This window comes from Elephas maximus, chromosome 26 (genome assembly GCF_024166365.1).
Source record: "Elephas maximus indicus isolate mEleMax1 chromosome 26, mEleMax1 primary haplotype, whole genome shotgun sequence".
In the NCBI taxonomy this organism is placed as follows: Eukaryota; Metazoa; Chordata; class Mammalia; order Proboscidea; family Elephantidae; genus Elephas; species Elephas maximus.
Genome location: NC_064844.1, coordinates 45,188,742 through 45,211,426, shown reverse-complemented (window position 1 = coordinate 45,211,426; position 22,685 = coordinate 45,188,742). Strand labels below are relative to the sequence as shown.

The 22,685-nt window shown below is 53.2% G+C and overlaps 1 protein-coding gene across 2 annotated transcripts; it reads right to left on the bottom strand.

The window, feature by feature from the left end:
• Positions 1 to 630: 630 nt before the first annotated feature.
• AMOTL2 (angiomotin like 2) lies at positions 631 to 19,905 on the bottom strand. 2 transcript variants are annotated; one of them, XM_049870584.1, is made up of 10 exons: positions 19,711 to 19,905; positions 16,622 to 17,410; positions 13,451 to 13,766; positions 12,142 to 12,286; positions 11,699 to 11,791; positions 6,514 to 6,809; positions 5,132 to 5,439; positions 4,122 to 4,339; positions 3,301 to 3,480; positions 631 to 2,534 (listed from the first exon to the last, which is right to left on the bottom strand). In XM_049870584.1, exons 2-10 carry the CDS (start codon positions 17,347 to 17,349, stop codon positions 2,476 to 2,478), a joined length of 2,343 nt encoding a protein of 780 aa, XP_049726541.1. In that variant the 5' UTR covers positions 17,350 to 17,410; positions 19,711 to 19,905; the 3' UTR covers positions 631 to 2,475. The 2 variants fall into 2 exon arrangements, with proteins under 2 accessions (XP_049726541.1, XP_049726542.1); XM_049870585.1 differs by lacking the exon at positions 19,711 to 19,905 and adding an exon at positions 19,068 to 19,684.
• Between the last annotated feature and the right edge of the window lie 2,780 nt (positions 19,906 to 22,685).

Here is a 22,685-nt window from a genome sequence, read left to right as displayed (position 1 = left end):
ATGGTCCAGACACAGACTCTGTGTGTTCCAGGTGGTGAGAAGGGGTAGGCCTAGGGGGATGATAAAGCCACCCTTGTACACGTACTCCTACTGTGCAGTAACCATAGCATATGGCCAAATAAAGCCAGTTAGGACAGAGCTACCTGGGGAGGCTGCCCATCTGTTAGACACCCCCAGCCTGTGAGAAATGTTCCCTGTCAAGAGGAAAGAAAGCCAACCATGCCCCCATTCCAATTCTCTCCTTGATGCAGCCTCAAAAAATTCCTGAGACTTGACTTGGGTCCTTGGAGAGATTATCCTGCGTGCCATCCTGGGGTTGCCATGAGTCAGAATCAGCTTGAGACTGGATGGCAGTAGGTTCCATCCTCACCTTGTAGAGAAGGATCAGCCAGCCTTGCCTGCAGGTGGCCCACAGTCAGACATGGAAGCCAGCACCCTTCATTCCTCATGTACGAGCAGCGGCAGTGACTCTGAGCTGGCTGCTGTTCTAGGGCCAAGGAGCACAGGAGACAGGGCGAGGAATGAAGGGACAGTTCAGTGCTGAGAGTGGTCAGAGACGATGATGTGGGTGGCCCCCAGGTCCTCATTCCCTTCCCTTTTCCTCCCTACCTCTCAGTGACAAGTCTTTTACCCATGCAGAGACACCACTTTTAATTATTATTTTTTTATTAAAATACTGTTATACCCAATGGAATGCGGCAGCAATCCTGGTACAGGGTGGCATAACAAAACAGCCAAGTTTACATTTTAAATATTTATGATAACTTAAACATACACGTCATGGTCTTTGGCAGAAAACGTTCACAGCACAAAAAAATACTTTAAAAAGAAATACCAAATATTAATCCAAAATATATTAAGTTGTTGTGTTTTTTTTCCTTTCACAATATTTTTTTGCCTTTTTTTCTCTTTTTTTGCTTTGTAAACAATGCACATGAACCAAATGTACTGTTCAGCTTTAAGAGGGTAGGGATTTAAAAAAATATGCAATTGTCCAGCAAATGCAAATGTTTAAAAAGGAAACTTGAGGAACCATGAGAATAAAACAACACATACAGAACCTAAAAACAGTAAAGGAAAAACAAAAAACAGAGATTCAAGAAGAACTAAAAACAGTCAAGACAAACTGCTAAAACCCACCAATTGCTTCTGGGGCTAAATTGGGGGACTTTTTAAGACCAAAAGTCAAAGTCCGCTGCTGCTGGCAGGCTGCCAAGTGGGGCGCTTCACACTAAGTCCAATGTTTCTGGCCCTGCTTCAGGGCTCAAGGGTAGCTTGAGGACCCAGCCTCATGGGCGCCATTTTGTGATGGGGGCCCCATTCTCTGAGGACTATTTGAGTCATATCTTGTAGCTCAATTAGTTTTCAACAGCATCGCTCCCTCTCCCAAGCCCTCCAGGTGGGAACAGAGACACTTAAGAGAACAAGGCTACTTCTCCAGTTTTCTCAGAGAGCACTGGTGTTGGGGAGGGTCACCCAAGCCCACACGTGGGCATGGCAGATGTCCATGTGTGATGGCTCATTTCTTCTGGCTCAAGGTTCATAAGCAAACCAACAGGATGTCTCAGGGACAGGAGCTGTGGAGCCATTTTAAGAGGCTGGCAATGGAGATCCCATGGACATTTAATGCAGGGCTCAAGATGGAGGAAAAGATAGCCAGTATCCCATGAGTCAACCAGCATCAAAATCCATGGCCAAGAATTTGAGGAGAAATAACTGGGGAGGCCAGTCAGAAGTTACAGGGGTTGTGGCAGCAAGGACAGGGGAACACAGCCCAAGGGCACAAGATCTGAATCAGCATGCTTCCATCTTCTGTTCCACAAGAAAGGGATTATATATAAACTGCACAGCATCTCCCAGTCCATTTAAAAGGCCCCTAACCCACACCAAGTGAGGGAGTGAGGCTGTAGCTTCTGCAGGAATAACGCCCTCAACCGTTCCCAAAAGATTCAAGATTCGGTGATCCCAAGGAGGCAGTGAGGAGCTGAGGAGCAGATGAAGTTGGCTGGGATCACACTTAGCCAGAGGGAAACATCATGGCTGACTTGATTATCAGAGTAGCCCACCTGTTGTCCATGGGCAGCCTGCCTTGGAACTCAGTCCTCCAAACCAACATACCCCTTCCCTTCCCACCCGAGGGCCAACTGGGGGATCAGAGAGGGCTCCACTCCGTTCTGGGCTTCCAGTTGCTCCCCAGCAACAAGCCTTGGGCAGCAGGCGAAAGCTGAATCCTCATTCTCCAAGGGCACGGGAGGAATGTGGGGCTAAGAAGCAGGGTCTTCTGGGGTGCTGGTAGTCATAGCTCCCCTCCCCCATGGCACTCCTTCCTGAGCTCATGGGACCAGACGGTTGATGGAAATGAGTGCCTGGTTGGGGAAAGTGGGGAAGTGGTTGGAGGGGCCGCCAGAATGGCCGAGAGTGACAGATGCTGAGGAGGACAGGAAATGGTTCAGAGTCCCCAAGGCGCAACCTCTTTCAGATCAGTATCTCCACCATGTCCGACAAGTCCTGGACTCTGGATGTAGCTACAGAGTCTGAGGAGAGACAAGAACACAGGCACATGCCAGCCAGTGTCACCAGCTGCTTTTGTAAAAATCCTGGTACCTTTTTAAGATAGGTCCTTTAAACTCACCAATTTTTCCCGCCTCAGCTGCCCAGGTCCCCAGGTCCCCCTAACTTGGCCAACCAAGTAATATATTCTGCTGCCCCACAGCCTAGACTACCAACCTCCAATGTGGAAGACTCATTTGTTTATAACTTTAGACTAGAGGGAGCGATGGAGAGCCCTGAGGGAGGGAGGCTGCAGAATTCTTTTCATGCCTGTGGTTTTCTGAGCTCCTGAGGCACAGGCAAATATGCAAAGGCTAATGTGAAAAGGGGAGCAAAAAAATAAAAGTCATCTTCTCAAATTTCTTCTTCCCAGACTCTTTTTAAACAAAGTCTTCTAACTTGAGTACACCATCAGGATTAACTAGCCAAGCTCTATTATTTTAGATATTTAGGTTGGCAATTAAATGCTATATGTAAGGAAGACTACGAAAGAGGAGATAAAGTCTTCCCATCTGGTAGCTTTATTTCTGAACTTTGGATCTGTCTCTAACCAGGGTCCTCAATTCCTCCATTCATACATTCAACTGGCCTTCACATGCATATTGAGGTAGGCAGATACCTTACTCTCCCCTCAGCCATACAGGGCTCCCTATGAAATGTGAAGCCATGAGCAGGAGGGGTCTGGGAAGAAAGGACCTTGGTGTCCCGGTTCACATCTCACAGTCCCCCCAGCCAGGGTGTGACACTTACCCAGTGAGGCTGTCCTCTGGCCACTGATGCACCCCAAAAGGCTGTCTGGCTCTAGTGCCAGACAGGCAGAGGTGCTGTCTGGTGGGCTGTCAGTCTGGGTGCTCCCATCTTTGCTCCCGTGTTTGGCATGGGCAGGGAGGGGGGCTGTGGCCCCTGGCTCCTCTGCAGCGGCCCTGTCTGCTGTAGAGGCAGAATAGAAGGTTGATGGTTACTGATCCCCACAAGACAAGGCTCCAATGAAGAACACTCTGAGTTTACTGTACGTATTGGGGACACAATGTGTCATTCTTGATTCGCAAGCACTTTGATTAAAGGACACAATGTGGTGTGGGTCATTCTTGATTTGCAAGCACTTTGATTAAAGACCAATCACTTATACATGTTTTCAAATGCAAATAACTCTCATTAGATTGGTTTCCAAATGTTTTGAGTAGAGGAACCCTTCTTTGTAAATTAAATACTAAAACCAGCAGCGTTTCTAGAATTTCCGTGGCATTTGCTTTTAGAAGAAGGATCAGTAGGGGTTTGTCTAGAAGGCGCATCTGCACAGGAATCTCTGTTTTGGCTTAGATTATGTGGCTAGGCCAGAAGGTGATGAAATTTATGAAAATGGGGTGGCGCCTACAGGTCCCCTCTTCGCATATGCTGGACAGTTGTGGGCTATATGGTCACTGAAGCCAGAGTATAAGCTGGTTCGCCTAGAAGAGGGGTCAGGAAGCCCTGGCTTCCATGAGCCTCAGTTCTGGGAAGAAAGGTGTGGTAATTTGTGTTCAGGTCTGAGAGCAACTGCCCAGCTACAGTACCCAACAGTCTCCTCTTACCTGCAGCCAGGCGGGCGGGGGCATCCACCTGCCGCTCACTAGAGGACAGCCCTTGCCAGCCCTGGGTTCCTGTCGCTGCAGCTGCGAAGATGGATGGCACAGACTTAGCTGGCCGCAGGGAGCCCTGGGGGGCCTTGCCAGGGTCTTTCCTGGAGCGTTGCTGAAGAACCTTGATCACAGCGTCCTTCTCCAGGATCTGGGCATGAAGCACCTTTAATCTGAGGGATGAGACTTCATCAGACTCCAGCAAGCAGGTAAGGCCCAGCAGCTTCCACCCTCCTCAAGGAGAGTTGAAGAGAAAGCTGTCCTTACATCCAGGCTGGACCTCTTGCCCTTGCAGCAAGGCCAGGAGCAGGCCTTCAGAAATGTCATCACAACTCTGGCACTGCGTGCTCTCAGAGCCCAGGCTGACAACCACAGAGCATGGGGCGCTGGGGCCCTTTTATACCAGCAAAGACATTTCATCAAGGGCTGGCTTATAAACTCATTTGATAATGGCAATGGCACAGCCCTGGTCCTAGAGAGCAAAGCCCCAGAGCTGTCTGACCATCGAATGAGCTCAGTTCATGTGTGTGTGCTTTTGAATTAGAGTAGATCAAATGGAAGTCACATAAGGACCCAGATTTTTGTTTTTGGAGAGAAAATACTAACTGCTCCCAAGTCAGGAATGTCGTCCATATCCCTTCTGGGATGGCACAGTGTGGACTCAGTAGGAAAGTCTTTCTGATTTACATGGGGAAGGGGTAGGCAGGTAGGAGCCCAGAGACTTGAATGTCATCCAACACCTTAACACCCAGTTTCCTGGGCTGAACAAGGACTTGGCTGGTGTTACAGGAAACAGCATGTGTACATTTGCTCTGGAGTGCCAAACACTGGTCTGCTCAGACGCAGGAGGGAATGTTGACCTTTTAGGGAGAGGGGTCTATTTATCAGGGACTAAGGACAGGGACTGAACGTAGCCATGCCCTCCTCCCCACCTAGGCAGCCCGGCCTGGTCTGTAATGCCGAACCTGCTCTCCATCTCCTGGTGCCTGTGGCTGCCAGCAAGCAGGCCCTCGTTGAAGCTGCTGCTGGGCGAGGGCTGGGGGGAGTGTCGGATGAGGGTGGTGTCGCGCTGGGCAGCAGCTGTGGCAGCTGCATCCATGGCAAACTGCCTCATGGCCCGTTCCTCCAGGTACTTCTGCTCCCACTTGGTCATATCAGCCTCCAGGGCCAGGATCTGCTCCTCCTTCTCCCGCAGTTGCTCTGACAGCCTCAGGGCACTGAGCTCTGCAGTCCCACCACTGCCACTGCTACTGCTGACGGTGCCAGCCTGTCTCTGCAGAGCAAGGAGCACTGTGGTCAAGGGTGGAGGCTGGGCTGTGGTGACCCCTGGTCCTCACACACATGTGAGGGCTCTCTCTTATACATGCATTTGTTCAGTGATGGCACTCACTCCCCCTCATCTGGCTTGCACCCAGAGACAGAGGGAATGACAAGGGGTTTCCACTCCCCACACCCTGCCCTGAATCCTCTGGCTAAAGGTAAAGGAACACTCAGGTCTGCCTTTGCATTAAAAAAACCCAAAAAACCCACCCCCTCAAAAACAAACAGACAAAAACAAAACCTAAACCCACTGCTGTCATACTGATCTCAACTCATGATGGCTCCATGTGTTACAGAGTAGAACTCTTCCATAGGGTGTGCTTGGCTGTAATCTTTACAGAAGCAGTCCTCTAGGCCTTTCTTCCGTGGTACCTCTGGGTGGGTTTGAACCTCCAACCTTCAGGTTGAGTGCAAACCGTTTGTACCATCCAAGGACCTTTGCATAGGTGACCTTATAATTATCCTCTAAGTTGGGAAAGTACCAGGCAAACCAGGAGACTGCTTATCCTACCTGTATGGGAAGGGAGTGGAGACAGAACTCTATCTGGTTTGCAAACAGCAAGAGTTGTTTACTCAGAAGTCCCAAGTAAGGATAAAGATTTAGGATCACGGCGACCATCTTCCCTCCTGATCTTGGGGAGGCATATAAGAGCTGGCTAGGCTTCTAGATTAAGGTTCCGTTGAATTTCAACCTGGCATCATTATTTCTGATCTATTTTCTCTAGAGACCAAGGACTCCATCCCTGCTTCTGGCTGAGAACAGAAGCTCAAGTCTTGAGTTCCCCGAGGCTAGACACAAGCCAAGGGGCAGAGTCTCTACTAAGACTGGTGGGTGGGAGAGGGCCTGCAGAAAGGGTGAAACAGAAATCACTCTTGCTTTCCAAGGGAGCCACGGCCTGGACCTGAGGAGGGGCTTCCAGGGGCCTTAGAATTGGCTTCCAATTCTCGAGCCCGAGAAGACGATGAGAACTGGCATCCTTAGACGCTGCTCCTAGCTCTGCCACCTCTACAGGTCTTCCTGGCTCACCTGCTGCGCACGCAGAGCCTTGAGTTCCTGCTCCAGACGCGTCCGCAGACGTAGCTCCAGCAGTTCACGCTTCTCGCAGGCAGCTTGCAGTTGCCCGAGCGCCTGCTGCAGCCGTTCCACCTTCTCCACGTAGGCCTGCTTCTTGCGCAGTTCCTCCTCAGCTCGTGCTGCCCGGCCCTGTGCACTGCTCAGGGCCTGCTCCAGCAGCTCGGCGCGACGCCGCTGGTCCTCAATGGCCCCGCGCAGCAGTGCCATCTCCCGCTCCAGCTTCTCCTGCTCTTGCTGCTGCTCATAACCTGCAGGAAGAAAGAGCGGGCTGGTCATCCTCCAAGCAATAATAGTTACAGTAACCACCTGGCTGGCCCCACTGAGTGCCCACCATGTGCCCGGCATGACTGCACGATTGCATCTCATCCTAGGAGTTAGGTAACCTCATTTTACAGATGAGGAGATCAAGGCTCACATTAAGTCACAAGTAAATGGCAGAGCCTGACCAGGGCCCTTGCTGTAAGAACGGAGCTACTCTGGCTCTCTACTGGGGTGGGGACTTGCCATGGGACAGCCCCAAACACCACCCACTTTTGCCAGGTCTCACCATTTCAAAAACATGTTCATAATTTCCTTTGAGCCTCATGATAACACTAGAGACTCTCCAGGTAGGAACTGTGATGCTCATTTACAGATGAGAAAATAGAAGGTGAGACAGACTGACATGGTCATTGTTTAAGTGGGAGAATGAAGGAAGGAGAAGACAACCATCATCTGCTGAACCATGAGCCAGACATTTACACATCTTATTTCCTTAAGTCCTCTAGTAACAGCCCCTCAAGGTAGGATTTGTGACCCCCACCTTATAGAGGAGGAAGCAGGAGGTGAACGGTGACGCCAAGGTGGGAACCCAGGCTGCCTGGCTCCAAAGGTCCAGGCTGCTGCTGGCTGTGGTGTGAGGTCCTCACATCTATAAGTCTCTTGAAATTGACTCCAGGGTTCATTCTGCAGGCCCCGGCCTCCCCCAGTTAGTGCCACATTTCCTTCTTAGTTATCCAGTGCTGCTAGAACAGAAATACCACAAGTGGGTAGCTTTAACAGGGACCTCACACCACCAAGAAAGAAAAGCTGGGAGGAAGCACATCCTTTGGATCTGGGGTCCCTGTGCTGAGAAGACCCAGGGGAAGACTGATGACCAGGGCTTTCCCCCAGAGCCAACAGAGAGAAAAAGCCTTCCCTTGGAGCTGGCACCCTGAATTCAGACTTCTAGCCTCCTGAACTGTGAGAGAATACATTTCTGTTTGTTAAACCCATCTACTTGAGGTATTTCTGTTATAGCAGCAGTAGGCAACTAAGACAGAATTTGGCACCGGAGAGTTGGGTGATGCTCTAACAGAGACCTGCAAGGTGGAAATTGTTTTGGAATTGAGTAATGGGTAGAGGTTGGGAGAGTTTTAAAGTGCCTAACAGTAAAAGTCTAGATTGTCTTAAAGAGGCTGTTGATGGAATTACGGACATCAAGGTCAATTCTGGTGAGGACTTAGAAGGAAGTGAGGTGAGCTATAACACCAGAGCCGACAAAGAAAGAAAGTCTTCCCCTAGAGCTGGCACCCTGAATTCCAACTTCTAGCCTCCAAAACTTTAAGAGAATAAAATCCTCTTTGCTAAAGCCGCCCACTTGCGGTATTTCAGTTATAGCTGTGCTAACTGAGACGCGGCCAGCCTGGCAGGTGGTGATAAAGAAACCCAACCTAGGCAGTCCAGAGAAAATGGCTACAGTTCGCAGATTTGTCTGACTGTGTCTCAGGTTTCAGCTCAACCGACTTTTAAATCATCTTGTTGATTGCCCAGGGCACTCTGCTCAGAGACCTTCTCCATACAGCTGGGACAAACAAGGCCCAAGCCAGACTACCAAGTCCTCTAGCTGATGCTCTAGGCTTACGGCTGTCCCTTGGGAGTTCCAGGCTGCTTTCTTGACCCCCACTGACGAATGTGTCAGCTGTCCACCCTGCTGCAGAGCTGGAGGGGGACAGGGCCGCAGGGCCTGTCTGATGAACCCAAAGGAACTGTCTCTAGAGCAGTGCTATCCAGTGGGATTTTCTGCTATAACAGAAATGCTCTATACGATGCCTTCTAACGCAGTTACCACGAGGCACATGCCATCTCTGAGCCCTTGATGTGCGGCTAGCGTGAATGACTGAGGAACTAGAATTTTAATCTTTGGGCCACAAGTGGCTAAGTGACTATTTACAGGACAGTACGTCTCTAAGTCTCCAAGTTCTGGGAGAGAAGAGAAGGCTTGGGACTCTGGGATGCATAAGGGAGGATCATTTACTCAGGGTCCAGGGGCAGGAGAGGGAGGACTCAGGCAACCCAGATCACTCTGGATTTTTAAAGGCTAGACCCAGGCAAGCTTCATTCTTTGGCATGGAGAGAAAAGGTGGGAAGCCCAATAATACTGAAATGGAGCTGGACTCAGAGTTTGGACTCAGAGATGATGATCCCCCCCTCCTATGTGGCTCACGGAACACGACAGGTTACAGTCTGCTCATAGCCTCTATCTCATCCCAGCCTCTGCAAGGCAGGAAGGGGAGGGATTACTGCTGTCCCATCTCAGAGCCAGTGGCCCTGAAGCTCAGGGAGAAGAAACGTGCCCATAGGGAGAGAGCTAGCAGAGCCAGAGCAGAACTCAAGGCAGGTCCCCAGAGGGGGCAGCGCTGGGGCCCTATGGCTTGCCAAGATGGCATTGGTGATAATGGCCACACTTTGGTGCCAGTGCTGACTGACCCCCAGAAAAAAGTGAGGTCCACTGGAATCATCTTCCCTGAGAATCTTGCGATTTCCTGGCAGCCCTTTGAGATGTCTATAAAGGAGGAAGTAAGAGGGGCTTGGGTTTCCTCAGCCCTTGTTGGGGCAGAGGGGCCTGTGGAGCCAGTATTCTGCTTCCAGCAGCTTCCTGCCACCTTCCACAACCACAGTGTGTCCTCTGAGGCCTTGGCTGGGGCTGGGAGGCTCTGGGTCATTCCCTGGTAAAACCATGGACCTCTGGATCTTGAGAGGCAAGGTCCTCAGCAAAAAAAAAAACAAACCAACTCCCAGGCTGGAGTAGGAGAGGAAGGCCAGAGAGTGGGAGAGGGGACTATGGGTGGGCTAGAAGGCAGGAAGAGGTGGAGGGAACAGCAGGCTGCTGGCTTGTTTTAGGACCTTTCTTTTTCTCCCCCATGGTTTAAAATAAAAGTTTTATTATTTTTTTTATTGTGCGTTAGGTGAAAGTTTACAGAGCAAATTAGACTTTCAGGACCTTGTACCTTCAGAAAGTATGGTTCCCCACTGCTGTGTTTGTCTCCCTTTGTGATCACTGTCCTTCCCCCTAAAGCTAGGGGCCAAAGGTTGCGGAGGGAGCGGCGGGGACGGGGAGGGGGTGGCCAGAACGGAACAGCGAACAGCCCAGGCTCTGGAATGCCAGGCATCCAGGTCACCCGCGGCTGCGAGATTAAGGCCCCAGCCAGGAGCCAAGAACAGCCTGGCGCTCGCTCCCCAGGGAGCGGAAACGCCTCCAGCCCGCCTCCCCCTCTCCTCTCCTGGGCAGGCTCCCAGAAACCCGCCCCATTCCTTCCTTTCTTCACAGACCCAGGGCCCAAAAGTCGGCCCTCCTCCACAGAACACTCTCCTGAAGACCCTAAACCATGGCCACCTCACTGAACCCACCCAGTACAGCCTAGCCTACCTCCTACTGTGTCATCGTTGCTGGGTTCTGCTGAGTCTATTGTGACTTAAAGACCCCATGTGACAGAGGAGAACTGACCCATAGTGTTTCCTAGGCTGTAATCTTTACTGGAGCTGATCGCCAGGTCTTTCACCCTCCGACTGGGTGGGTTCCAACTGCCAACCTTTTTGTTAGCAGCCCAGTCCTTAACCATTGAGCAACCAGGGCTCCCCAAATCAGCTCCTTCAATCTGTGCTGTGTGCCCCCTTCCCTGCCCTGGGCTTGGAGCCCCCGATTCAGAGCAGGCCCTGTCCGGGGCCCTGAGCCTTCCTTGAAGGAGGAAGGTAGTGCCCCAGGCAGAGTTCAGTCCCCAAGTTGCTTCTCCAATTCTGGACACCCTCACTATCCATTCCCCTAACAGCAGGTTTCCTTGACATCCTCCTTTCTCACCCAGATACTGACCACCCCAATTCTACTTTACTGTAGATACCTCAAATATCACCGCAGCACAAGTAGTAATGACCAACTGCTTCTCTTTCTCTTCTGATTGTTAAAGTTCTCCTGCCCCCTTTGGCTTTCTCGCCGCAGTTCTACTCAAGCCATTGAGCTCCTTCTTCACCTCTTGTGGCCTGCCCTCCACCCCTGCAATTCCTATAGAGCCTCTCTCTCAGGCCACTGGGAGCTTCCTAACCACCAGCCTCTAGGGGCCTGTGTCTGGAGAACCCTGCCTTTTTTCAGTCATTCTCTCTTCCTTGATCTCCCTGCCATGGCGGCTTTCTGGGCCTGGTCCCACCTTTTGTTCAATACATGCCAGGTGCTTAACACAATTCTGCTAAATGAACAAATGAATGAATGAATGGACTAGTCAATGAACTCATCCACTCGTCAGAGAGGCTTTGACCACCCTCTTGAGGGAAACACCTCCCAAGCCGCGTCTTCAGACTGGACTACATGGTTAAGCTCCAGGAACCTATGTTCGGTTGTCTACAGACACCCCCACTTGGTCACCTTGCTATGGCCCCAGTTCTACTACACTCTCCAGCTTCTCACATTTCTGTTGGGTCCCCCAAACTTTCTGTTCCTTATAACTCCCTGGGAAACTTAGACTCATCTTTTCCTTCACCTCACCTGTCTCCAAGCCTATTCTTTATCTTGCCCACTCCACCTCTGCTTTTCAGTTATACTGATTCCAACCAGGTACACTGATGGCCAGCACCACACAGCTCAGCAAATCACTGCTCCTCTGCTGCCCCTCTTGTATCACTTGATCTCCCCAATCAACACAGAAGTAGATCTTATTCTTCTCTAGGAGCCAACATCTTCTCCCAGTCCAGTTCAGTCCAGTGCAGGGCACATAGTAAGCATTCAGTAAACCTGTGCTTAAAAGCACTGCTTTGGCAAGATGGAGGGACAATCTTCCCTATCCAGAGGGGCCGCTGTGGTGTCCCCACCCACATACCCACCAGGCTTCTGAGTGGGACCTGTACTCACTCTGAGCAAGCAGCTTGGCCACCATGTCCTGACTGCCTGCCTGGGCTTCCTGTGTCTTGCTTGCCAGGCGGCGGTTTGCAGATTCCAATCTCTCTGTTCTCAATGAAAAGAAGATGTTTTAGTATCAGGGAAGCTACCTGCCTGGGGTCCTGTCTGTGGGGCTATACCCTCTAAGCTGGGGCTGGGCTCAGAGGGAAGCACTGGGGCTCAGCTGGGGGCTGAGTGAGGAGGGAGCATTGTCCGTCAAGGGCCACCATCTGGACCATATCAGCAGGAGCTCCAAGAGGGGTTCCAAGGTCCAAAACACAAGGAGTCTGTCTGGCCCCTTTTGAGACAGTTTGCACTTATTTTTGCAGAGGACAGAGATTCTGAATTTTCCCTGGGAACAGAGGGACCAAGCCCTCCACAGACACCCCTCCTGCCATTTGGCTTACGGCTCTTACCTCTAAGATCCCGGTTGAAGTCCTGCAGCCTCCTCATCTCACTGTCCATCTTGTTCCGCATGGTCTTCTCCAGTGCCTCACGCTTGGAGGAGGCTCTTGTCAGGCTCTCGTGGGCCTCAGAGAGCCGCTGGATTTCGCTTTCCAGCTGCAAGAGGCAGACAGCAGAGCTGAAAGGAGAGCTCCCTGGGGGGTATGCAGCAACCGAGGCCCTCCCCAGCAGCTCAGGCTGACCTGCCAGTCTCCATCAGAAACAGGGGCGGATGGGAGTATAGAAAGCAGGAGCAGCAAGTCCAGGTCTATAGAGGGCTTGTAGCCTCCTGAGTTAAACTACATTGCTGGGACCAGCAAGCAAGGGCCATAAGCACCAAATGCTCACTAGACTCAGGGCCTCCACGATGACTAAATACAGCTTTCCTGTGCTCAGCATCCAGAAAAGAGCATTTTAAACTTCTGTCCAGCCTCTGCTGAGAAACTGGACCACAGTGTGCAGGAGTGGGCACAAAAAGACTCCAGCCATGTTCTGGAGGATCTGATCCATTTTGGATACTACTAGAGAGCCAGACGAAGGCCAAAGACTACCTGCTAAGGCTGAACCTTGATATATAGCCAGTAAACCTTCAGTGGACCAGGCAGTGTTTCGTTCTGTTGTACACAGGGTTGCTATGAGTCAGAATCTACTTGACAGCACCTGACAACAACGAACCTTCACTAAAGCGGGGGTCACCAGACCCCATCCTAAGCCCACCTCTGCCTGGAGTATTTGCTCCTTCAGCCATTGCCATCCACCCCAGGGGCCAGCCTGGCCCTGGCTGTCCCTCCCACTTGGCTGCCAGCAGGTTCCACACGTGCTCCTAGCTGGCTCTGCAATTTCAACAAGTCACTCGTTTTTTTTTTTTCCTTCCCAAGAGGAGGGGTTTTCTTCTTTTTGGCCAGGGCTGTGCTGGAACAGGCTTGCTGTTGTGTGGGGGACACAAAGGGCCCTCTGTGGGGAGGTGTCTGCGGGAGGGGGTGTGTGCAGGGCAAGGGTGCGAGTGTGCAGGGAGCTGGTGAATGGGCTCTTTCTAACCACCACTGGCCAGCAACTGCTCATGCTCCAGGCCTGCTCTGCTGGCCTCCCGGCTGCTCCTCAGCTGTCCGGAGGGTACACGAGGGGAAGGGGGGCAGGCAGGGAGGGCAGAGGGACATGTAAAAGCTCAGCCAGACACAAGTTTTCAGGCTCCTCTGTCTGCCCTTGTACTACCCACTCCCCAGTCAGCCCCTTGGGGCTCCTTCCTGCCCCCTGCCCCACTGAGGCCCCAGCAGGGTGTACCTTCTCAATGCAGCCAGACTTCTCCGCCAAGTTCCCCAGCTCCCTCTGCAGCCTCTCATTGTCTCTCTGTAGCCTGGCATTCTCCCTCAGCACAGCCTCCATCTGGACCAGGTGGGCACTGCCCGAGGTGGCCGAGGAGCCCTGGGCACTTGCTGGCCCCTCCATTCCAGGTGGACTGAGGGAACTCAGGGGTCCATGGCCAAGAGCAGCTGGGTGTGGGGGCAGGGGGTGCTCTTGGGGCTGCTGCATGTACTGGTACTGCTGCTGGTGCTGCTGCTGTTGGAGGAATACAGGGGGCACCTGGGCCTGCAGGATCCTGGGAAACATAAGAGACGGTGCTCAGAGGCTGCACAGATGCTCATGGCTTCTAGCCCAGAGGGCCCCCGAGTTGGCAGGCTGGGAAGACAAGCAGACTCAGTCTTCCCACAGTGCTAGGTAGCAAGCAGTGGGGAAGACCTTTTCCAAATGGAATCTACCCAAGATCCTCAAAGGCCAGGGGCAGGGCTGGAGGGCATTAATGCCAAGATGCTTGTTTCATGCCCAGTGTCACTGAGGCCAAGGCCTTTGGCCTGCACAGTTCTGGGCTTCCTAAGCAACCAGTGCTGAATAAAGGATCTTAAAAAATGCACACTCGACCCTCTCATTGGATAAGAGGCTCTTTTTGGGTCTGGAAGCCATATCAGTCGTTTCTGAGTCCCTAGCCTTCCAGGCCCCTGGACTACTCGATGGCTGGGCCCCAGTAGTTACCCCATGTCTGTCACAAGCTACCAGTTTTAGTCCTTACACTGTGCTTGTCAGTATAGCATGCTCAAGTTTTCTCCCTCCTATTTTGGGTTCTGCCACCCACTCAGATACATTTTTAGAAGACTCTGGTTAAGGTTAGCATGGCAAGCCAGATGCTGGAGTAACAGTCTGAGCTCTAGAGTCTGACAAATATGAATTCAAATCCTGGCTCCAGCTGCTTAAGCTTGGGCAGGTGCCTCGGCCCCACAGGGTCAGCATTCCTCTGTAAATCACGAGGGTTAAGTCTCCAGCCCCATAGGTGCATGCAAGGGCTACATAAGGCCTGGCAGAGGGTTGGGCACAGAACAGGCACTCAAATCATGGCGGCCCCACCTCCACCTCTCCTAGTGCTGACCTCAGTTTACTCTCAGTTTTAAAAATAAATGTGACCCAAGCACTGGACCGTCTTGGAGTAGGGGCAGCCTCTGGATACTGCAATAACCTGAGTTCAGAGGACAATGTTCTACTGGCTTCTAGAGCTGGTGTAATTATCACCCTCAAGGCCCGGTGTCATAGAAAGGAGGAAAGGGCAAGAAGTATGGGGAGTCAGAGTGTCTTTCTGAGGCCTAGCATCTCCAACTGTAAAAGAACAAACTGTCCCAGCTTCATAAAGAATTCCCAGGATCCGGAAACTTCATGAAAATTTAATTCCATTTCTGAGTCCATCACCTCAGCCATCATGGCCACCCTACCCCTCCCATCTCCACAGCCCATGGCTTCCCTGCTCCTCTTAGGGTTCTAGGCTAAAAGAAGAGAAGGCCCTGCCTCCAGCTCCCAACAAATACTCCTCATCTGACCAGCCAAAAGGAGAGGCTAAGCAGATGTATTTCTCTTACTACCTAAAGCTGGGCCTCCAGTGAGGGCTAGGCAGAGGGTCCCCACTGGAATGTCCAAACTCTCCCTTCACTGCTAAATGTGGCCATTCTTGGGGGTGCCTCAAGAACTTGCTCCCCCTGCACAGGACCAGGCAGACACAGCTGGCATTCTTTGGGGATGACTTAGCTCAAGAAAGAATAGAGTCTCCTTTCCCTTCACACTTGCTTTCCCTTCTCTTTGTCCTCCTGAAAACAGTCTACTTCCTTTCCACGACATTATCTTTTCCTGACAGGGTTCAATAAGGCTGATCCAAAAGAAGAAACCACAACTCAGCTTCTGAAACCCTTCCTGACAGAGCCCTGAGAAGGGAGATAAGGTGGGGAGTCTGGGGGGTGGAGGGTGGAGGAAAACCATGAGGCTCCAACCTCTGGTTCCTCCATTCCAACACCATTGCATCACTCATTTCTCGAGAGCAAGGAAAGGCCCAGCGGTGGGAAAGTGGGTGACTAAACGACGACTCGGCAGGCATGAAGAGACTTTGACCTTGGGCCACAAGAGGAAGGGAGTCTACAAATCAGGCCCTTCTGGTGGGGATTCCTGGACGCCTGTGGGGGTTGCTCCAGCATGACAGGCACTGTGTCAGCACCTCTGAAGAAGGTACCTGGGCCAGGTGAGAAGCCTGGGCGCAGCCTCATTTCTAGGGATCCACATATTTGCAAACTATCTGAGCTTCCTGCCTCTCCCCTGGTTTCTCTGCTTCCATTCTTGCCCCTTACAATCCATTCTCCACATGCAACCAGAGGGACTTTTTCTAAAGGTAAAGCAAATCAACATCTTCCAACGGCTCCCCTCCACACTCAAACTTTGAGTCCCCTCTTGGCTCAGCAGCCTCCACAAAAAAGGGGGCTCACTTGGACCCAGAATCTCTCTTATAATGGGCTCCAGGCACATGAGGCATGAGAAATGGTGAAAGGAAATGGTGGAGAAACAAGGCAGCTGCTGCCCTGGTATAGAATGGGGAGAGGTCTCTAAGGAAGCCATTTGGTCCTTCCTGTCTCCAGTTAGGAATGCCTTCCAATAATCACAGAAAACAAGCTGTCTACCATTTTCTTAAAAACCTCCAGGGAAGGAGGCCCTACTGCTTAACTTGGAAACGGTTTGGCAATGATTCCCAACCCTCATCCTTAGGAAGTTCTCTCTGAAATCTAACCCTTAACCCCCTGCTGTAATCCATGTCCTTTGGGAGCCCTAGTTACTTGAATGCTATGCATACCAAGCTAAGCAGACAATGGTGCCTCTCTGAAGTAAGGCAAGGGATGCCATTAACTTGCTGTGCCCAGGCTTCTTAACCTGTCGTGTGACCTTGGCTGAGTCGCTCTGTCCTCCAGGCATCAGCTCCTGGATCTGCAGAAGGAGGGGGTTAGATCAGGCAGCCTCTAGGGCTGGTGGGGGTGGAATGGGATCTTGCCAGCCCTGACACAAGGTGTGATCCTGAGGCTCTATGCCCTGGGAGAGCCACACAGGAAGACAGCCAAGAGTTGGCGCTAAAAGACCATAATAGGGGGCAGTTACCTGACTTCAGCATGCTGGAAGTGTGGGTTGCCACGGGTGCGATGCCGCGGGTCAGGGACAGCTGTGATGGTCTCATGAGCTAGTACAACATGTGGGTACTGAGGTGGGGGTCCGCGGCTCTCCGGGCCCTCAGCAGGGGGGACCCTGGATGGGAGGCCCTGCTGGCTGCGGGCCAGCTGCGGGAAGCTGTGGGAGGAGCTCATGTGGGTAGGGGCCCGGGCGCCATTCCTCTCCAGGGACAGCTGCATGAGCCGCTCACTCAGGGAGCGTACATGCCCGTGCCTCAGCTCCCGAAGGGCCTCGTCCTGCTGCTGACCGCCTCCTGTGGCCCTGCGTGGCTCCCGGTCCCCAATGTGTGGCCGGGGTCCCATCTGTTGGGCCGCATAGTACTGTGAGTGGGCTTTGGCTTCCTCATAGGTGGGCAGCTCCTCGCCCTTGCTGGGCTGTGGGCACAGCCGGTACAGGGTATTCTCTGCCAGATGGGCCTCGCTACCCTGGTGCTCCTGGCCCTGGGGCTCTTGCCGCGTGGCCTGCTGCAGCACCTGACTGTCCTCAGGTGCCAGGATCTCCAGGGAGGCTTGGGGGCTCCCTGTGCCTCCAGCCCCACCCCGCAGGGCCTGCTGCTGGATGGCCAGCAGTGTGCGTGTCTCGGTCAGGTTGCCATAGCGCAGCTGCTCCTGGATGAGGCGGTGCAGGACTGTCCCCGAGGAGTCTTCTAGCGTCCTCATTCTTCCTTGGCTTGCACACACCTGCCTGGAGAATGGCCAGCAGCACCTGGGCCCAGAGCACCTGAGAGGAGAGAGAGAACAATGAGTGGGAGCACGTGGGCAAGGGGAGGACTTTCCATTACAGCCTGGTCCAACCATAATAATATTCACAAAGACTTACTACAACTAGAGGAAGACAACAGCAGCCCAGAAGGTCATCAATCAGCAATCACAGCCCCTGCAGATGAGTGATTCAAGGGCAGGCCCATGGGGACCAGCTCAGATCTAGCCAGATCTACCCCAAAGGAAGCATGCCTGAGCCCTGGCTTCGGCACAGCCAACCCACTACCCTTTACCCCCTGAGCCTACTACCCACCTCCCTTGCTTTCCCCTGAACCAGCGAGCTCCCTGGAGGGCAGACCCTGGGCTCTGTTTAATCAAGGGCTGTTGACAGAATGAACTCAGGGCTCCCTGTCATGGGATGACCTTGGCAGTCACTCTGCTAGTACACAGGAAGAAGAAAATGCATCTAAAGTGGTGGATAAGGGATGAAAGACGGGAGGGTGCAGTAGGACAATGTGTGAGTTGAGGCAAAAAGATCCTACCCATCAAGGTGAGTGGGTTAGCCACATAGTCTCTGTGTGCCGACAGTAACTGCATGGGTACTCCAGGAAAATGAAAGGAGGGGCATGATGCCTTCAGCCCTATGATCACCTCTCCCCGCTTTCCCCCAACCTTGCTATTTGGAAAAGCCCCTGCGGGCCCTCTAGGCATACAGGAGATGGGCACTCAGCATCTTTTGTAACATCAGTAACACCTACTTGAGCCAACTGGAGGAGCGAAGGGGGAAATTGGGAGGCCTTGGGTTGCAGGGACCCCGGGGGTTGTGAGCCCAAAGTGCAGGGAGACGAGTATCCAAAGAAGGTGTTGTTCCCTTCTAAGACTGGGCATCTCACTGGCTCATGCCCTGGAAGGCTGCCCACCTGCCCGGCCTCCTTTCCACAGCCTCCTCTAACACAAACCTTCAAACCAGAATTCAGGCAAAACCAAACAAAACCCACACCTCCACAGGTCTTGGGGGGGCGGGGAGCAGGAGGAATGCAGCCCTCCTCTGGCACAAAGCTAGCCCCAGGGCCCTTCCTCAGTTTGGTCTTGGCATGTGGACAGAACAGCCATTCCCAGTCCACTCTCTCCTCCCCAGGACTCCACCAGCCCCGGGCGGGGGGGTGAGGCAGGAGGGCACCCCGTCCTCAACCTTTCTGGTACCCATTCCGTGTCCCCCCCCGCCCCCCGAGTAGAGATGCAAGACCCCGGGGTTTTCAGCGACGAAAAGAGCAAACAGGCCAATTTGCCCTGGAGTTTCATCATCTTTAGGGCATTTCCTAAGTTAATCACTGTCTGGGCTGTCTCCGGCTGAGGAAGGCGGGGGGTGGGGGTGGGGGGGCGGCAGAATCCTCCTCCCGACGGATTCCAGGCCCCCAACACTATGCTAGAGAGCAGAGCACACTCCTGGGGCTTCTCATCCTTGAGTTTACGCCTGTCAGGCCGCCGGCTGCACATCCTTTCCCATACCAAAGGGCTGAGCCCTTACTAAAATCTGCGCCCCCAACCCCAGCCTCTGCTGCGCTAGCGCTCCCTGCTCTCTAAACTCACCCACCCAGCCACCCCTTTTCTAAGCAGGAACGCATCTCTGGCCTTAGCCTGGGCTCACGCTCGCCCTACCCCTATTCCCAACTGACCATAAGCACTCGGTGGCCACCGGTGCGCCAGGAGGAAGCGGGCGAGCGCAGCTCAAGGCCTGAAGAGGTCTTTAAGCGTCCGGGGTTCGCCTCTCCCCCTTCCAAGCCCTCTTTGTTTTCCGAATACTCTAGCGCTGACGTCACCGGGCTGGACTGCAGGCTGCATTCTTTCTACGTGAGAGCCGGTTAGTGGCTCCAGAGAGGATTTTCCAAGGAAGACAAAGACGAATTCTTGGGCTAGCTGGGGGCAAAGACACCTGTAACCCCCCTACCTAACCAAACCAACCCCCAAGGCCCTGCAACCTGAACTCGAAGCGGCGACTCCAGCCCTGTTCCGCGCCACGATGCCCGAACGGAGACCCAAAACACCGACCCTGATCTCCCTAGAGGCTGCACCCTCCCCAAGCGCAGGGGACCGGCGCAATTCGAGATACCCGGGCGCAAGGCGCGTTGTCACCTGGGCGGAAAGGCCCTTTCCCGGCTTTGCCGCCGCCTCGAAAGTGCGCACTGCGCCTTGAGGACGCTCAACCGGCGGGGCTCCGGCTCCCGGAAAACGCCGGGTTGCGCCAAGGCTCGGCCTTCGGCTGGGTCGCGTCTTTGCTGGCCTTGCGCGCTCCCCGGAGCGCCAAGCGGCCTTCCTTACCCTTGAGGCCCGTGGGTGCCCCGCGCAGTCGGAACCGACGGCCCGGCCTGGCTCTGCTCGACTCAGCTCGGCGGCGGAGGTGTGCACCCAGCAGTGGCGCCGACGCTCTGGCTGCTCTGGCCTCAACGCGCAGCCCCAGGGTCGGCCCGCGCCGGAGGCGGCTGCTATGCCAGGAATGTGAGCGTTTCAGGTTCCCCCTCGGGATCAAAGAGAACCACAAATAACCTCGCAGCCCGCCGCCCTCCTCCGCCCTTCGCCTCCTCCCGTTCGCTCCTCTCGGCCCCCGCCTTCCTCCGGGGAGGCGGTCCTGCGGGCTGGGCGTCCGGCGGCAGCTGAGCTCCCCGCCTGGGCAGCCCAGGGGCCTCGTGGCTGCCCTTTTCCGTCGAAGCTGCTGGGGCCGATTTTTCTCCCAGTTCTGGACCCCGTACCGCCCCCGTTCTCCCCTTCTTCTCATTCCTTCACCCCTAAACCCTTTGGCAGAACAATACGGAGGGACTCCCGCCTCCCGGCATTGCTGCAGGAGGGGACGACAGCGCAGCTTGTGTGTGTGAAGCAGCAGGGAGGCCTAGATCGGCCTGGCCTGGACCATACCCCAGGCGAAGAAATGACTTTGCTTTCTGCGACTGAGCCTGGTCCCTAACCCCCACTGCTTTCACGCCCAGCGGCAACCTTTGAATTGCACTTTTATTGTTTACAGACACCTTCAACAGCTCTTTTAGGACCCGTATTTTTTGGATCCACAGGAAATGTCAGTCTGGGTTGAAAAATCTTGTGGTTAATTTGACCCACCTAACCAACTGAATTGGAAACCCTGGTGGCATAGTAGTTAGGTGCTATGGCTGCTAACCAAAAGGTCAGCAGTTCAACTCCACCATGCGCTCCTTGAAAACTATGAGGCTGTACTTCTCTGTCCTATAGGGTCGCTATGAGTTGGAATCGACGGCAATGGGTTTTGATTTTAACGAACTGAATGGGGCCCTGGTGGTGCAGTGGTTAAGTGTTTGGTTGGTAACCAAAAGACCGGCAGTTCGAATCCACCAGCAGCTCCTTGGAAACCCTATGGGGCCGTTCTACTTGGTCCTGTAGGGTCAGTATGAGTCGGAATCAAGTCGGAAACAATGGATTTTGTTTGTTTGTTTTGGTAACCAACTGAGTGGAGCTCTGCTGGCCTGGTGGTTAAGAGCTTGGCAGGTAACCAAAATGTCGGCAGTTCGAATCCACCAGTCGCTCCTTGAAAACTCTGTGGGGCAGTTCTACCCCGTCGCTGTGAGTCAGAATCAACTCCAAGGCAGTGGGTTTGGGGTTTGTTTGTTTGTTCTTGGCAATCAGCTGAATTGCAACCCAAAAGGTCGGCAGTTGGAATCCACCAGCTGCTCCTTGGAAACCCTATGGGGCAGGCCTGCTCTGTTCTATTGGGTCGCTATGAGTCGAAATTGAAGCGACTACAATGAGTTTTTTTGGAACCGACTGAATTGGGGCCCTGGTAGCGCCTAAGTGCATGGCTGCTAACCAAAAGGCTGGCAATTCGGATCTAGCAGCCACTCCTTGGAAACCCTATGGGGCAGTTCTACTCTGTCCTATAGGGTCGCTGAGTCGGAATTGACTCGACCGCGCAGGGTTTTTTGTAACTAACTGAGTCACCCGCCGCAGTGAGCCACCACCTGCTTTTCCCGCAGCAGCTCCGTTCAGATCTCACGGACACCCTCTGAGGGAGTTCTGTTATCATCCCAGTGTTATAAATGTGGAAACCAAGCCTCAGAACGGTTAAGTAGCTTACTCACGGTAACAGAGTAAACGATGAAGCCAGGTAACCAGGCCTACCCAGTTTCTCCTTCTCAAAACTCTTCCGTGACCCCCAGAGTCAGGGCTCCCTAGATGGACAGGTCAGGCTCTGGGAGCACTCCCTTTCTCCACTTGCCTCCTCCCTGTTTTGCCTCTTCTTCACCTCATCCCTCACCGCTGCCAACCAGGGCCCCCCTATGTCTGAGTTCCTCCATGGGGAATCCCTTCGTCTACCCCAGGGCTCTTCCTCCTCCTAGCCTGCCATATGCTGACCCATCTGTGACTATGGTAATCCCTTACCTTCTTTGCAAACCTTTTCCGACACACCTCCCCACCTCCTCCTTCCCCTCCTGTCCCCACAGACCTGCCCACCTGGGGCAACTCAACACATCCACCTGGGGGACTGTCCTCTGTCCACCAGGATGGTCAGCACTGACTTTCATCCTTGGCTGCTCTCCCCACCACCTTCCCTCCCCCGAGCATGGAGTTTGCGAGTCCCAGAGCCTCTGGAGGGGGCCGGAGACAAGAAAACTTTGCAACCTTGGAAAGTTATTTATTAGCTAGAGATATTATTGATTTTTTTAAAATAAAGCTCTCGCAAAAAGTGTGTGTGTGTGTGAGTGCACGTGGTTTAGTTGGAAACCAAATATTGCATTTCGAATAGGGATTGGATTTGAGATGAATGAGAACACGAGCCATACGTGTCAAGCTGAGGGACATTGGACCACATGAGAACTTCCTCACAGAGAGAAGCTCTGGCCAATGTGCCACCGTCCCAACTAGATACAAAAATGAAAAGGAAGAGAGAAGAGGTCCCGGGCTGCCTTACCCTGAGGGTGGACAGTGTTCTTGGAAACACTTGGTGGAGATGTGAGAGTCAGTGTGTGTGAGCATGTGAATCCTGAGGTTGGAAAATTTGGGGAAAAGCCACATGATACAATGTTTCAGGGGCATTTGTAGAGTCACCTGACACAATACCTCACAAACATTCTTGAGATGGTTGCAGAAAGGTGCCAGCTCAAGGCAGCTAGAGTCAAGGAGGTATGTCTTAGAGTGGCCAAGCCTACTGCGGGCAATGAGCGGGCCCCTGTAACTGCTCACCTCTGTGTCCCTGGGCCCAGGAGGCATGGGGAGGGCCTGGCGACCAGAGCAACAGACAGGGAATAAACCAAAAAAAAAACCAAACCAGTTGC